Source organism: Mustela lutreola, chromosome 16, assembly GCF_030435805.1.
Source record: "Mustela lutreola isolate mMusLut2 chromosome 16, mMusLut2.pri, whole genome shotgun sequence".
Taxonomy (NCBI): domain Eukaryota; kingdom Metazoa; phylum Chordata; class Mammalia; order Carnivora; family Mustelidae; genus Mustela; species Mustela lutreola.
In genome coordinates this window covers 11,891,429-11,909,201 of record NC_081305.1, presented here as the reverse complement: position 1 = coordinate 11,909,201, position 17,773 = coordinate 11,891,429, and the positions used below count along the sequence as shown (strand labels likewise).

The window sequence follows — 17,773 nt, the reverse complement described above, 5'->3', positions numbered from 1 at the left end:
GGGCACTGTTGGTTGTCAGCAGAGTAATTCTGCTAGCTCCCTCCCATGGCAAAAGATCAGCTCTAATCCTTTACTCCAGACTGGGCTGTATCTGTCTTGAGTGTCTCCTGGAATCGGGGTTAGCGGTTACACCAAAGCTGGTTGATCTTGCTTGGCTATGAGGGCCATCACTACCATGAACGCTAAGGACCCAACAGCCACCCACGGCCAACGCAACACAGAGGGTCAGGCCACGCAAGGAGGACGGTGTCTTCATTTTAGTTCCCACGAGACTACAACAAAGGGAGACAGGCCAGGAGCTGCAGAGGGCTGGTACCTACCTGATGACACGAGTGTGGCCTTGTAGGGTGGTGCCGACTTCCCCGCTGCCATCTTTCCACTTATAAAGGTCGACCCGCTGGTTACTCTGAAAAGAAACAAGGGAAAGAAGGCAGGCAGGAGCACATCAGAACATATGCTCTCACCGCAATCTGCCGAGGGCTGAGAAGGGGAAGCCATGCAGAAACCAACTCGCATGGCAGAGATTTACAGACTGACTTCCTTATGAAGCCAAGAGAAATGAATACACTTAACATCTGAGCCACCCTTAGCTCAGTCCACAGCACTAAAGGGCAGTGCTATCTTCAGAGTGAAGATACCCTGAACAGGTACAGCTGAACGGAAGCTACAGAAGCAGTACTGAGCGTATGAGCAATGGCTTATGGAGATGTTCCTGGCCGCTAGAGGGACTGCCTCCCAACTCGGAAGGTCACACACCCATCTCTCCAGCTGCTGTCACACTAGAAATGTTTTTAGTTCGCCCTTCCCACTTATCAAATGCCTGGAGTCCTTCCACCACGCTTTAAAAACACATATGCAGAGAAAGAAAACAGAACTAACACCAAAGGCATGTCCTAGGAGGCAAAATTATACAGATTCCTTGAAATATGCCTATACTTTCTTAAAAGATTAAGTAAAAAGATACGGGGAAAAAACTGGCCAGAAGAAACCACACTACAATAGGGAAAGGAGAAAAGAAAAAGCCATGTTTCAACCAGCCAGCAAAATACTTAAATATTAAGAGTTTAAGAAACACACCAAAAGTGAATAAAGATTATAATAGTCTGATTACTAATAGGTATCTAATAATTTCTGAACAAATACAGAAGATGCAGGTTCATTAATATCTATATATTACCAGACTGATTTTCATTTTAGGCTCAGAGATAGACAGATGTACAAAGTTCTAAGATTTTAATCCAGAAATGCCAGTTTCCAATTCTAAATAGATAAGGTTCCCGGTCTAAAGCTTAGGATTCAAAACAGCTTCCAACGGGAACAGGAATGAGAAGTTAAGTTCCCCTCATCTTACAACACTATCCCATCTCCGCTGCGCGGCTCTGCGAGTCTACGTCCCAGGAATCTTAAGAGCCCTGCTTCCTGCTCTCCCGTGCCACGCTGCACACTGGCTGCCATCACCCACCTTACAAGGGAGGCAGCTGAGGCTTGGAGAGATGGGAGAGCGCTAGAGATAAAACAGTGTCAAAACTAGGCCTTGACCTCAGATGTCCGTGATTCCAAAGCTCTTTCTTCTGAAAAACGCTGTCTTCCAACCAATAGCAATAAAACGAAACAAAAAAAAAATCAATAAATTAAACTTCATCAAAATCAAAGGACATTATCAATAAAGTAAAAAGACAAGCTACAGAATTAGAGACATATTTGAAAATCATATCTCTGGGGCCTGGATAGCTCACTCGTTAAGCGTCTGCCTTTGGGTCAAGTCGTGATTCCAGGGTCCTGGAATCGAGCCCCAAGTCAGGCTCTCTGCTGGGGGGGAGCCTGCATTTCCCTCTTCCACTCCCCCTGCTTGTGCTCCCTCTCTCACTGTGTCTCTCTTGGTCAAATAAATAAATAAATAAATAAAATCTTAAAAAACAAAAAACAAAAAAAGACCAACTTTAATAAAAAAAGAAAATAAATGAAAAGAAAATTATATGTCTGAGGCATCTCAGTAGCTCAGTGGGATAAGTCGACTCCTGGCTTTGGCTCAGGTCATGAGCTCAGGGTCATGAGACTGAGCCCTGAGTTGGGCTCTGTGCTCAGCAGGGAATTTGCTTGTCCTTCTCCCTCTGTTCCTCTCCCTGCTCTCTGTCTAAAATAAATAAATAAAACCTTTTTTAAAAATCTTATCTTGGTGAGCCTGGGTGGCTCAGATGGTTAAGGGTCTGCCTTTGGCTCAGGTCATGATCTCAGGGTCCTGGGACTGAGCCCCAAGTCAGACTCCCAGCTCAGCAGGGAGTCTGCTCTGCCTCTCCCCCTGCTCATGCTCTCTCTCTGTGTATCTGTCTCAAATGAATAAATAAACAATCTTTAAAAAAAAAAACTGTATCTCTGAGAAAGTCTAGTATCAAGAATATATAAATAACTTTGACAACTCGGCAGCAAAAAGACATACAGTCCAATTTCAAAATAAGCAAAGGACTTCAACAGACATTTCTCCAAAAAAGATGTACAAGCGGCCAACGGGCACACGAAAAGATGCTCAAAGCATTAGTCATTAAGGAAATGCAGATCAAAACCATAGTGAAATACTACTTTATACCCACTAGGATGGCTATAACTTAAAAATTAAAGAAAAAAGGGGCGCCTAGACTAAGTCAGTTGAGCATCTGCCTTCAGTTTGGATCATAATCCTCCAGTCCTAGGATCAGTCCCTGCGTCAGGCTCCCTACTCAGCAGGGAGTCCGTTTCTCCCTCTCCCTCGACTCCTCTCCCTTGCTTGTGCTCTCCTGCATGCCCTCTCTCTCAAATAAATAAGCAGAATATTTTTAAAAATAAAAAAATTAAAATTAAAGAAGAAAAACAACAGAAAACAACAATTTTGTTGAGGATATAGAGTAACCAGAACCTTCACCCATTGTTGGTAGGACTAAAAAATGATTCAGCTACCACAGAAAAAAGTCTGATGGTTCCTCAAAAAGTGAAACACAGACTTACCATATGACCCTGCAATTCCACTCCTAAGTATATACCCAAAGGAACGGAAAACAAGTACTCAAAAGAAGCACATGTACACCCATGTTCATTTCTGCTTTATTCACAGGAGCCAGCCCAAATGTCCACTGGTAAAAGAACCATTAAACAAAATGCATTACAGCCGTACAATGGAAGAGTATTTGGCCATAAAAAGGAGGAAAGCACTGATTCATGCTACGACAGAGATAAAGAAGGTAGAGACAAAAGGCACATAGTGTGTGGTTTTGTTTATGTGGAATATCCAGAACAGATAAATCTACAGAGACAGAGCACAGGCCGGTGGTTGCCAGGGGAGTGGGAAGGGGGAATTCAGAGAGATGGCTGAATGGTAAGGGGTTTTACTTCGGAGTGATGGAAATGTTTGGGAACTAGAGAGGAGTGTGGTTGTATATATCGTGAATGTCGTAACTGACATTAAACAGTCCACTTTAAAATGACTGTCAAAAGAAATTAAGAAGAAAAAAGAAAAGAAAACAACTGTTTCCCCCCTACCCCCCCCCAAAAAAAAGACTATCTCACCACTCGTAAACAAATGCAGGGCTAATCCACTCAGGCCAAGTACTGACTGGTTGGCCTCAATCAGTGGTTTCTCATCACAGCAATTTTACTTGCCAGGGACATTTAACAATGTCTGGAAGCATTTCCGGTTGTCACGATGAGGGGGAAGACGAGGAGGCCACTGGGAATTCGGATGGGAGCCAGGGATGCTGCTGGAGCTCTCACAATGCAGGGGACACCCCCCACCACAAAGAACTATCTGGCCTGAGATGTCACTAGTATCCAGGTTGAGGACCCCTGGACCAAATGAACAGGGGCTGCGGGTGAGAGGGGACAGAGAGTCCTAAAGGTAGAAGCCAACAAAAAGAGCACTTTCCTAACACACGGGAAAGGGGTCAGGAATGGGAAAGCAGGAGACCGGCCCCCGTTTCTCCTTCGGAACAGTCCCTAAACCAGCTCCACCTCAGATGTCTATGGTGAGAATGAGACAGTCAGATTCTATTTTGGAAATGACGGGGAAGAGCAGCTTTTTGTTCCTCCTGAAGCTGACAACACTGCTCTTCTTTCTCTTTCCTCAGATGCTTTCCTCTCACAGACTGTCATTTCTGATAAGAAAAGACCCAGACAGCCCCGGAATGGCTGCATCTCCTGGATGATAAGAAGGGTTTCCTTTAAATACTGTCCTCCAGGTCCCATGCAAAAGAGGCAAAGGTTTAGATTTCGAATTGTTCTAAGAGAATAGAAATGCTAATAGAGAATCTGGCGAAAGATTCCAGAGATGGATCTAGCCCAGATCTTTTTTCAGCCATGAATCCCTTGAAAAACCTAGTAAAACGTGTGCACATTTTCCATGGAAAAATTCACAGATAAAGAGGCACATAAAAATCTCAGGGGCTTAGCTGATCTAATAAAATCCCAATCGAGACTGAATCCCTCCCTTCGAGTGGAAGGGTGTGTGGAGTCTTCTGATCCTTCCGAAAAGCAAGCAATGAAGGTCAGAGTCACTAGCCAGTTACCTTCCTGCCAGTGAAAACAGGTTCCTATCACACAGAGGAACAGAGGCATCTACTCATTTCCCTTTCAAAATCTGGAGCCTCAGAAACACAAGATCCTGCACCACGGGTGCCAGCAAATCTGCTCCCATTTACAAACACACGCACGTGTACATATATGTCAGCAATTTGCCTCAATCTTCCTTTTAGAACCATCCATACTTCTTTTCCGCCTGACAAGTGAGGGTTACATTCTCTTCTCTACATAGAACACAGACCTACCGGCCCCAGCTCATACTTATAAAAAGCCTTTTCCTTGTACCCCTTAAATGACCTCACCGAGGCTGCAAAGTAGTGTGCGAAGCTGTCATGAGGGTTCCACTGCACGGCTCCAATGTCCCATTTGCTCTGGCGAGAGATCTTTCGGTGACCTTCGAAAGGGGCATCTAGATTAACGATGTATAAGAATCGGCGGCTAGGAAAACAACATCAACATTATAACGAGAGAACAGCATTAGCATTAAGACAGAAAAGCACATTTGGAATTACATATGGTTTGCAAACAGAGTTCAAAAATATCCCTGGATGTGTACGACCTTTACCTCGTCTGAAAGGCATCTGAGGGACAAGAGGACGTCAAGGTGACTATTCAGTGAGTGGGAGCCACATCCCTGGGAGAGCCTGTCTCTAGACATGACCTTCCCCACCCCAGATCTTTGGGAGTCTGACATCTGCCCACCGGATTCAGGTCCAAGCCTCTGTGGTCTTTCCTAATCATCCTGCTAGGATAGGTCCCCTGCTTCTGCACTATGCCCACCGAGCAGTTTGCATTGTGACGGTAGCATTCATCTGTGCAGGACAACTACTGATGGTAAGACTTCGGTCCTGAACTGAGTGAGTGGAGTAGGGACTGTGTCTTCCATCTCTGCAGGTCCCCCCTCACCAGGCACAGTGCTCTGCATTCGAAAACAGGCACTACACACATCACTCATCCCTTAGCCAACTACTCTGGAGAAAATCTCAAATTCCCTTGCAAGTCGGTAACCTGGTGAAAGCAACTAAATTAAGTCCACCGGGAAGGAAATAATAACCAATAAAGTAATAATGAAAATAACGTATTAAGCGCTGATACTGTTCAAGGTAAAATACAGAAACCCCCAAAGACAAAGACAGAGAGAGGAAGTGGAGAGCGCAAGGACAAATGGTAACTGATGGAGAGAAAGCAAACCGCAGAGGGGCCGGGAACGACAGGCAAGCTGACTGACGCTGACTGACGCTGACTGACGCTGACTGACGCTGACTGACGCTGCAGAGCCCAGGCCGGCCGGGGAGCTGGAAGCTTCAGCCTCCGGGCAAGGGGAACACAGAGGGCTGGAGAACCGAACACTGAACAGAAGAAACAGAGTTCGAAAGAGCACTAAGGAGAGCAGTTTATGTGCACCCCAAGAGAGCCAGATGACCACCTCTCCTTCACCCGGCGGAACAGGGGGGGATGTGCTTCGGAGAAACTACTTGAGGGGAGCCCCGGGCATGGGACAACAGGCACGGGGCGGGTGAGAATGAAGAGCTGTGCTCAAAACAGGGCATGAGGTAGAGTATGAGGCCCCCCGGCTTCTTCCCTCCTCAACACTCACAACACTGAGCTTTTGTCTTCAGATAACATGTGACAAGAGGATTCTTCTCAGGGGAAAATGACCAGCCCAAGAAAGAAACAAAAGCAAACAAGTTAACAACACAGAACCCAAGAGATAACGACATCTGGGCACCCTCTGAGAAAAGGGGGTCTGGTTCCCACCTGATCTCCCTCCAATGAACCCCACTGTCACACATGTAAACTGATCACTCTTTGACAGCAACAGAGAGCCCGTGAGTATCAGTCACCAGAGGAAACATGAAAGGCCGGCACCAACTCAGTCGAAAGAACTAGAAGGAAATAGCAAAGAGAAACGAAGAAACCTAGAATGAACACCTTCAGAGAGGTAAAAGAAGACAAGGTGAATAACAGAGAACAAGAGAGAGCTCCTGGAAATGAAAAGCATAACTGAAATAAAGAAATCTGATCGAAAAGTGGGAAGTTAAAGCCGAAGGAAATGCCCAGAATGCAAAACAAAATGGACCAAAAGAGATTTCACATAGGATGGATATCCAACATAGACTAAGAGCAGCTCCAGAAAGAATGAGAGCAGGAAGTTGTGGGGTGGGGGGTGTGGAATTGAGACTCAGTGCAGGAAAACTTCTCTGGAAGACACAGACTTCCAGACTGAAAGAGCCTTCCAACACTGCTAAAAATTACTCTGGACCTCAATCTGACTAGGGATCACACGGGTGTATACATCTATAAATTTACTTGAGCTGTTCACTTAAATATATAAATATATAACATATATTTATATATTAAGTGTTATATATATTATATATGTATACATTTTCAAGTTTATATATTATATATAAACTTTATATAATAAAGTTATTATATTATCTATTGTATATATTTTTCATATATTTATATGAATATAAATATTCATTTATATATTTTCAAGTTCAAACTAAGAATATGAAATGGTGAACTTTCAAGATCTTGTTGAAAAATAAGATGAATATGGGGCGCCTGGGTGGCTCAGTGGATTAAGCCGCTGCCTTCGGCTCAGGTCATGATCTCAGGGTCCTGGGATCAAGTCCCGCATCGGGCTCTCTGCTCAGCGGGGAGCCTGCTTCCTCCTCTTTCTCTCTCTGCCTACTTGTGATCTCTCTCTGTCAAATAAATAAATAAAATCTTTAAAAAAAAAAAAAGAAAAGAAAAAGAAGACGAATATATCTGTATGTTAGAGCACACCAAAGCAGGAATGCCGGCCTGCTCTCCAGTGACATGATCCTATCCCCTCCTACGATGCTACAAATGACAAGAGTCACATCAGTGAATGCAGAAAAGTCTAACATTTGACATACAGTTATTCCTGAGCACCTCAGTATTTTATGGGTTGTTAATGTAGCTACATGATGCCAGGTATATGCTATGTTTCATCTGTTTAGATAAAACAAGGCAAGATGGAAAAAAAAAGAGGGGCCCTCCAAGTGCCCAGCGCAAGAAATGAAAAAAAGACATACACCAAGACAGTGGCGGTAACAATTTCACACATCTAGAGGTAAAAGTAACACTAGAGACGAAGATAGCATTTTAAAGCTTCCAAAGACAAAAAAAATAGGTCACTTACAAAGTCCAGAATCAGAATGGTATAGGACCTCTCACAATTACTCTGAGAAAAGAACCCCAAATACCAATTCAACCCAAAAATTGTTATATAACTATACTGGAAGGAGGGGGAAGGTCCTGTAAGGGACTCACAGAGGAAAATAAAAGTTCTAACTCCTCACCTGTTTTTAGAAGTCAATTTGTTAGATCTTTGATGGATAAATCAAGATACCGAGTATAGGTATACTATTTGGAAAAATGGGAGGCAACCCCGAAGAAATAGCTAAAAGAGTCTCAATTAGTTGCTTCCAGTAAGTGGGATCAGGGGTAGGGAAAACGTAGGATTCTGCTGTCTGACAATATAATCCTTGTAATGCTACACTGCCTTTTTCAACTATATATATGTATTTCCTTGATTTTCAAAAAACAAGGCTTAAAAACTGAGTAGTTAATGAATACTATATCCCAAAACCTCTGACTTGTATGCTTAAAATGGGTAAACTGCATGGTCTGTGAATTATATCTCAATAAAGCTGTTTTTTCTGTTTTTTCTGAGTGAGAAGGCGGCAGTGAAGAGACATACCAATCGTTCCTCATCTATGCATCCAGTATGACAGAAGAAAATGGTAATGGTAACTGTCCCTGGGGAAGGGGGCCAAAGGGAGGAGGAAATCTTGCTTTTCAACCTATAGCCTTTTTAATTATTTAAATGTTTGCTACATTTTTTAAAGTAAGTTAAAATATTATTTCAAGGGACGCCTGGGTGGCTCAGTTGGTTAAGCAGCTGCCTTCGGCTCAGGTCATGATCCCAGCGTCCTGGGATCGAGTCCCACATCGGGCTCCTTGCTCCGCAGGGAGCCTGCTTCTCCCTCTGACTCTGTCTGCCTCTCTGTCTGCCTGTGCTCGCTCTCGCTCGCTGTCTCTCTGACAAATAAATAAATAAAATCTTAAAAAAAAAAAAAATTATTTCAAAATAAAACAATGAAGTAGAAAATAATTCATTGGGTGCCTGGCTGGCTCAGTTCGTTGAACAACTGCCTTTGGCTCAGGCCATGATCCTAGAGTCCCCGGATCAAGTCCTGCATCAGGCTCCCTGCACAGCAGGGGGTCTGCTTTTCCCTCTGCCCTTCCCCCTCTCCTGCTTGCTCTCTCTCATTCTCTCTCTCTCTCAAATAAATATTTTTTTTAAAAAAAGAAAGAAAATAATTCATTAATTTTAAGTGGGTTCAGGGACACCTGACTGGCCCAGTCAGTAAAGCATGTGACTCTTCATCTCCTGGTTGTGAGTTCAAGCCCCACATTGGGTGTGGAGATTACTTAAAAATCAAATCTTAAAAAAAAAAATTTATAAATGGGTTCATAAACAACTAAGTTAATGAAAATACAGCAAACTTGGAGAGATAGTGATTATGAGAGGGGAGGTGAGATTCTGGCCATTAAGTGGCCTCACTCTGGTACTGTGATGGAGTAACTAGCAATGCTGGGGTAGTGCTTACTTGCCAAAATCTTACATATGCTGGGGCCAGAAGACACCACAGAAATTATGCTGATTTCTTCATAATGAAATCAAATTCCTTCACAGGAAAACTGAAGTCCAGGGAGGCCGACTGGATAAATGTCCCAGGCCTTGTCATTAATGGCAGTGCCAAACTAGGACCCAGATGCCCTCCATCCCGGTAACTACCTGTGAGACCACAACAGAGAGCATCCTTCTACAGAGTCTGTGCAAGGAACAAAAAACTGTAATTCCAAGACCAAAGTCCCAGTCACTAAAATTTCAAAGGAATTTTATTGCTTGCACGTTAGGGCAGAGACAAAAATAAACTGCTAACAATCCCTCTAAGTGCCCCAGAGGTCACTAGGAGAGAACTAAGCCCTAGGGCCACAATCCTTAAAGAGAAGGAGTATTTTCCGACTTCCCAGAAACCCCCTTCCTGATTTGCCATTTGTTCCCAGAAATCGCAGCAGAGGAACACTGCACGCTCACTTACCCGGAAAGCACAGCATGCTGTCCCAGACAGTCCACAGACATCGCCGTTGCCTGCGAGAGAGAACACACATTCAGTTCTGCCAGCAAAGCGAGCTCAGGAGAGAGAAGACACGCCTGTTGTCACCTCGGCGGTTGTCACCTCGGAGTCTTCTCTTCCTCTGGCCTGGGGGAAGTCCCCAGCGGGCAGGAAGGATTCACTGTTTGCAGTGGACGCTTTTACCCACTTCAAATCCTCATCCACACCTCATACTCACCTGCCACAAAAGGGTGATGCTATCTGTTCCCCAACACCAGGATTACCCACAAGCAAGCTGGCATATTCTAAATTGAGAAGACATCGTCCTAGGACCCTTAGAGGATCTAAGTACCTCGGAGCTAACAGAGCAACTAAGAGCCCCTCCCCTTCTGAGCGAAACCTAACCTGGCACATCACACATGCATACACACACACACACACACACACACACACCCCTCATCCCAGACCACACCACCCCCATCCCTTTCCCAAAGGGCCTCGACTCCTCCTCCAAGCCAAATGGCAAGAAGTAATATTCAAACACCACCCATGCTGAATCCATGGCCACAGTCTTGTTATTGAGATGCTCAGCTCCCATTTAATCTGAGATTTCTAGCACATTCTAATGATTTCCATTTCCCAAGTATCCCAGGTCCTAGGGAGCACCATCTTTTCAGGATCCAATGTCCAATTCCCAGAAGACCAGAACGAGTCAAATGAATTTGCATTCAGGCTGAAGCATGAGGCCAACTCTAATCATGACAATTATAGCCCTAAATTCTCTTAATTTGGACAAGTTCAAATCCTGCTACATTCTCAGGACATTACTGCACAATCTCCTATATCCTCAAGAAGTATGTCACAGGTAATATCGGGGAAGAGAAGCCAGAGCACTCAGTGGAGGCTGAAGTCATTGTTATGCATTCTTCGTCCAACCAGAGTTGTGAGCAGAGAAAAGCCCAGCTGGAAAGGGAGGCAGTGAAATGAGATGTGATTTCCACACTCTTCTGAACAATTCATAGACAAAGGTATGAAAGAAGGCAAGATGGTACCTCCAGTCTTTCTAGAAGGTGTGTGGTAGGCAGAATCCAAAGATGGGGGCGCCTGGGTGGCTCAGTGGGTTAATAAGCCTCTGCCTTTGGCTCAGGTCAAGATCTCAGGGTCCTGGGATAGAGCCCAGCATCGGGCTCTCTGCTCAGCAGGGAGCCTGCTTCTCCCACTCTCTCTGGCTGCCTCTCTGTCTACTTGTGATCTCTCTTTCTGTCAAATAAATCAATAAAATCTTTAAAAGAAAAAGAAAAAGAATCCGAAAATGGCTCCAACATTCTGGGCCCTTGGTACATATCCACTCTCTCCCCATTATTCAAACACTAATCTAAGGACTGCTGAGAAGGGATTTAGCAGACATGATTAAGTACCCAAATCGGCTGACCTTAAGATAAAGAGACCCGAAACAACCCAAATGGCTACCAGCAAAGGAATAGATAAGCGAAACGTGGTATACACATACAATGGCCCACATACCACGATAGGGATGAAACTTGAAAATACTACACTAAGTGAAACAAGCCAGGCACAAAAGAACAAATACTGCATGAGTCCACTTCCATGAGGTACCTAAGATAGGTCTATCCATTAAACCACAAAGTCGAATAGAGGTGGAGGGGGCAGGGAGTAGGGAATGAGGAGTTACTATTTAATGAATACAGTTTGTGTTTGAATTTTTTAAAGATGATATTTATTTATTTAACAGAGAGAGAGCACAAGCAGGGGAGCGGCAGGGGGCGAGGGAGAGGGAGAAGCAGGCTCCCTGTTTGAGCTGGACCCAGGGCTCAATCCCAGGACTGAGCCAAAGGCAGACGCTTAGCCGAATGAGCCATCCAGGTGCCCTCAGAGTTTCTGTTGAGATGATGAGAAGTTCTTGAGGGTTGTGGGGAGACAGAGAAACCCCATCCCGTCAGCCCTTTAAATCTAGGGCCAGAGGTTAGAGACAGAGGCAGTCAGAGATTCTAAAGGTGAGGCATTTAACGGGAGGAAGATGGTTGCTGGCTGTGAAAGGAAAGCCCTGAAAGTGGCCTCCAGAAGCTGACAATGAACCCTATATAACCATCAGCAAGAAAACAGGGACCTCGGGACACCTGGGTGGCTCAGTCAGTTGGGTGTCTGACTCTTGATTTCCACTCGAGTCAAGATCTCACAGTCGTGGGATCCATGCTGAGTGGATCCCTCCAGCCCCCTTGGTCCTGCTCTCCGTGCTCTCTCTCCCTCCCTTTCTCTCTTTCTCTCAATTAAACAAATAAAGTAAATCTTAAAAAGGGCACCTGGGCCCCGCATTGGGCTCCCTGCTCGGCAAGGAGCCTGCTTCTCCCTCTCCCTCTGCCTGCTGCTCCCCCTGCTTGCTCTCTTTCTCTCTCCCTCTCCCGCTCTCTGTTAGATACATTTTTAAAAATTTAAAAAGAAAAGAAAAAAAGAAAAGGGTTGGGGTGCTTGTCTGGCTCAGTGGAAAGAGCACGCAGCTCTTGATCTTGGGGTCATGAGTTCGAGCCCTGCGCTGAGTGTAGAGATTACTGAAAAATAAATAAATAAATCTTTAAAAATAATAAAATAAAAGACATCAAGCCTATTTTAAATAATTTTTTTAAAAAGGAGTGCCTGGCTCTGACTCGGCTGGTAGAGCATGTGACTCTTGATCTCAGGCGTCATGAGTTCAAGCCCCATGTTGAGAGTACAGGTTAATTAAAAAAATGAAAGAAAGTAAGGAAGAAAGGAGGGGAGGAAGGGAAAGGAAGGAAAAAAGAGAAAGAAAACAGGGATGGACCGCAATCCTAAAACCCCCAGGAAGTGAATTCGGCCAAAAACCTGAATGAGCCCGTTCGATTCTTCCTTAGCCAACAGAGGCTCCAGAGGACAGCCCAGCAACTGATACCTGTACTTCAGCTTGGGAGACTCAGAACGGAAAACAAGCAACACCTGGACTTCTGACCTACAGAACTGGGATCTAAAAAATGGGTATTGTTTCAAGCCACTAAGTTTGCGGTGATAACAGAGAGTGGCCCGGTAGTAATAATAATAATAATAATAATCATGATGATAAAAGTTATGCCTTTGACTCAAAAATTCCACCTCCAGAATCCACCCAAAACACCGAAAAACTTCTATACACAGAGCGGCTTATTTCATGTTATCTACCAGTAAATGATGCATATTTTATACCAACATTCTCAAAGTGTTTAAAAATGACACTGAAAAACACAGGATCCAAAACTGCAAAGAGAGCATATCACCTCATCAGAGGAAGCTATTTTTAAAAAGACACAAAAACACACCGAATTGATGTGTCCCTGCTCCTACCCCAGAAAAAAGGGGCTAACATCATGTTCGTAGCACACTAAGGAACGTCATGCCAGGCTGTCACAAAGAGAGAATGGAGAGGAGGAGAAAGGGACCTCATCAGAGTAAAGCTGGCGCTTCAGGGGGGGGCGGGGATAGGAGTCCCCCTGGAGGCCTCCCCACCTCAGGGCACCGGGCAGGGAGCAGCTGAGAGATGCTAAGTCTGGGAGTCACGGAGTTAAAAATCCCGGGAACCACAAGATCCCACTGCAAGAGAGGGAGCGCAGCCCCAATGATGACTGACACACACAAAGAGAGAGAGAGAGAGAGATAGGGAGAGAGAACTTCCCACTAGCCCGCAGGAAGGGGCTTGGGACAGATTACAGACAGCTTACAGGAGTGAAGAAAGCGTAATTTTATACTGTGCTATGAACTGAAATTTCAAGCAGCTACTTATGCCTAAAAAACCCTGAAGAAAGCCCATCAGAATGCTCAGATGGTAGTTACTCCTATGGGGTTTTTGTTTCATTCCTCCACATGAGCCTACGTTTTTGTATTACTTACAAATTCACATGATTTTATAATAAAAAATACTATTTTTCCAAGGCATCCCAAGCCTCTGCCGTTTCCATGCCTCTCATCCTGGCCTGGGCCATCCAGGCCTGCCCCCCCCACCCCCACAGCCTACAGCAACTCCCTCCCAACAGCGTACCTTCCCCTCTCCATTTTCCATTCCCGCCCCACACTGAAATTTCTGAAAGCATACTTCTGATTACATCAATCCACTGCTCTAAAACCTTGCAGGTTTTCCACTGAAGATAATCAAGTGGCAACTCCTCAGCCTTCAGATCCTTCCAAATAAGATGCTTATAGAACCTTCCAATCTAACCTTCCCTCTTCTACCTGCCCAGGCCACACCCATTCGAAGCATTCACCTTTCTGGAAGGTCAGCAAAGTTCCCAGTTCTAAGATGCTTAAGCTCGTCTTTCCACCTGGAAAGTCCTTGTCTCCTACTCTGCTGTGGAAATTCTGCTCATGTTTTAGGTCCTAAGACACACCTCCTCTAAGAAACTCACCCAGAGTCCACGACGGGGATTCTACCTTCTCGCAAAGCACCTCCTAACCCCGACACAGAAATGGCTGTCACCTGCTATGTGGTAGTTGTTACTGAACACATTTATCTTCTCCCACTAGCTGGGGATCCCCTACAGGGCAGGATCTATCTTATTTCTCCCAGAGCACCCAAAGAGGGGCTCTGTGAACATGTGCTGTTTGGAAAGCAGATCAGAAGCAGGTCAAAATCTGGATTCCTCCAGCCCATAATGAGCCAAGGAGGTGTTCCTTGACATCTCAAAGAATTTTTTTCAGTAGTTTCCCTTGATAATTTACCATGCATGAATTTATCTTAGTTCCTTTTCTTCTGTAATACCTTCTAGAATAATAAACTTCAGTAGCTCACTGCCTGCTGTGTGAAGCCTTCAACTAGAATAGAGAAACCCAAGGAACAAAATGTGTGCATCTTAGCCACGCTTTATAATGTAAAATTCCAATCATACCTTCTTTCAACCCTTGTTTTTAGATACTGAAAAGTCCTCTCCCGCCTGCAGGAAAATAGACTTACTGTTCAGAACTGTTTCCTATCGAAAGCAGTATCTTTAAACCAAAGAGAATAAAGATCTTCCTAGCCCTTGTTCCTCCAAATGCAGGATGGTGGCTTTGGTGACACACTTCAGGAGTCATACGACCTTTATGAAATAAGACTACCATAGCATTGACAGTGGTGCTTGATTCTTGCTGGCCTGGAAAATATGTAACTAATAGATGTGGAAAGGCAGGCTGATGGCAAATAAAAAGGTATCAACTCCGTGAGACTGTGTAAGCCTCCACACAAAAAAGGCAGTATCAGAACTAATGAGGGGCGCCTCAGTGGCTCAGTCGGTTAAGCCTTTGCCTTCGGCTCAGGTCATGATCCCAGGGTCCTGGGATCGAGCCCCACATCAGGCTCCCTGCTCAGCCTCTCTCTCTGACAAATAAATAAATAAAATAATAAATGAATGAATGAATAAAATTTTAAAAACAAATGATCACTCCCTCCTGAAAACCTATGGCTACCATGACATGACTGACCTTCTTCTGAGCTCCCCCCTGACTCTGGATGTCCCCTTCTGGTCTGTTCCTCATCAATCCATTTCTCCCAATCTCTGCCTCGGTCAGACCTGTGTCAGTCCTCACCGGGTCAGACACCTGTGCAGCAAGATACCTGCCTTGCTCCTCCCCATTCAGGGCTTCTGCTGCATCCAGGGTATGTCACGGGGCTTACTCCAGCACCTCTTTTAGTGGTTCCCACACCCCACACAATGAAGGACAGCACCGTTAGCATGATAGTAAAGATCACTTAAGGCCTCTCTTGGGCTCAATTCTACAGCCCAGCTCACATCGCTCACCTTCCAACCCCATCCCAACACTCCGGCCACGATGAATTCTTTACTATGAATCCCCGCCAGCCCTCCAAACTCAAGCAAGCACCACCCTCCCCCTCACCTCTGGATCCCCACACCTGCTGCTTCCTATGCCTGGATGACATTTTTTTCCCTTCTTCACCTGGCCAATCCCTTCTTGTCCTTCACAGTTCAGGGCATGCTTGTCCCAGAAAGTTCTGACCCACCCCCTCCTGCAGACACCCAGTGGCTCACAAGTGCTTCCCTCCTGCTTCCGTAGTACGCCAGGGTTATCTGTACACAGTACTTGTGATATTTTATAATAACTCTCTACTTACTGATACATTCCCTCCATTTGACTGCAATTGCTTAAGGGTAAAAACTGACTCACTAGTACAATGCCTGGCACAGCCCATGGTATGTGCTGCATAAATGTGAGCTACCATAGACCACAGGGGTCTTAAAAGTTTATGCGGCATCAAAACTTCTACACAAACACTCATGGCAGCATAGGTCCTAACAGCCAAGATAGAGAAACCACCCAAATGTTCAACGGTTGATGAATGGATAAACAAAATGTGACATAGCCCTACAATGAAATATTACTTGACCATAACAAAGATGAACCTTAAAAAGAACTAAGTGAGGGCACCTGGGTGGCTCAGTGGGTTAAGCCACTGCCTTCAGCTCGGGTCGTGATCTCAGGGTCCTGGGATCGAGTCCCGCATCGGGCTCTCTGCTCAGTGGGGAGCCTGCTTCCTCCTCTCTCTCTCTCTCTGCCTGCCTCTCTGCCTACTTGTGATCTCTCTCTGTCGAATAAATAATAAAATCTTATTAAAAAAAAAAAAAAAGAACTAAGTGAGGGGTGCCTGGGTGGCTTAGTTGGTTGTGTGCCAGGCTCTTGGTTTTGGCTCAGGTCCTGATCTCAGGGTCATGAGATGGAGCCCATCCTCGGGCTCCTCACTCAGCGGGGAATCTGCTTGAGATTCTCTCTCCCTCTCCCTATGGCCCTCCCCCCACTCCCTGACGCACATGCTCTCTCTAAAAAAAAAAAACAACAACAAAACACAAAAACTAAGCAAAACAAGTTAATCACAAAGACCACATACTATGTGATTCATTTTTTTCTTTTTATTTTTAGTTGTATTTATATGAGAATATATATTTTTTACATTTGTTTTTTCCTCACCATAGCACATCCCCTCCCCAATGCCCATCACACAGCTACCCCATCCCTCTCATCCCCCTACCCTCCAGCAACCCTCAGCTTTTTTCCTGATATTAAGAGTCTCTCACGGTTTGTCTACCTCTCTGGTTTCATCTTGTTTCATTTTTCCCTCCCTTCCCCTATGTCCTCTGTCTTTTTTCTCAAATTCCTCATATCAGTGAGATCATATGATAATTGTCTTTCTCTGATTGCCTTACTTGGCTTAACATCATACCCTCTAGTTTCAGCCACGTCGTTGCATATGTGCTTCCGTATCTATGAAACATCCATAAAGGCATATCTATAGAGAAGACACCAGATCAGTGATTGCTTAAGGCTGGGGGAGTTGGAGGACTGAGGGGTGATGGCTAAAGGGTACAAGGTTTCTTCTGGGGGTGAGGAAAATGTTCTACAAATGATGGTGGCACTGGTCTCAGTTGGTGAATATAATGAAACCCACTAAATCGTGTACACTTCAAGGAAGTGAATTATATGATGTGTCAACGATATTTCAATAAAACTACCACTGAAAAAGGCTTACACTATAATATTCTCATCTTTTAGATAACAACAGGGATGATACTTCACAATAGTCAGGAGACAATGAATTTGGAGATAGACTGCATTTCCAATCCATGTTGGATTTACTGTTAAATTTTGGTACAGGGGCACCTGGGTGGCTCAGTGGTTAAAGCCTCTGCCTTCTGCTCGGATCATGATCCCAGGGTCCTGGGATCGAGCCTCACATCGGGCTCTCTGCTCAGCAGGGAGCCTGCCTCCTCCTCCTCTCTCTCTCTGCCTGCCTCTCTGCCTACTTGTGATCTGTCTGTCAAATAAATAAAAATCTTAAAAAATAATAATTTTGGTACAAACACAATGCTTCTCTCAGAAAGTTTATCTCTCTAGGAAGAATCTGTAATATATAACTTCGTAAGACTACCTTTCTACCCTGATTCAACACAGAAGAAAGCCCCTCTACAGAGACCACTGCCGTCTGTAGAACAAAATCTCGGTTTACTTGAAGGAACTAGGAAAGAAATCAACTCTTCCTCTCTCAACCTCAGCTGAATTAGAAAGAGCTGTTCAAAAATACA

At 44.7% G+C, this 17,773-nt stretch overlaps 1 protein-coding gene across 2 annotated transcripts in view; it reads right to left on the bottom strand.

Moving 5' to 3' along the window:
* WDR59 (WD repeat domain 59) overlaps positions 1-17,773 on the bottom strand; it is a 102,000-nt gene that overhangs the window by 74,419 nt on the left and 9,808 nt on the right. For both annotated transcript variants that reach the window (XM_059150845.1, XM_059150846.1), the window contains exons 2-4: positions 9,690-9,739; positions 4,848-4,983; positions 321-406 (exon numbers count right to left, since the gene is read on the bottom strand). In XM_059150845.1, coding sequence (XP_059006828.1) covers positions 321-406; positions 4,848-4,983; positions 9,690-9,739 — 272 coding nt within the window. The remainder of the gene's footprint in view (positions 1-320; positions 407-4,847; positions 4,984-9,689; positions 9,740-17,773) is intronic.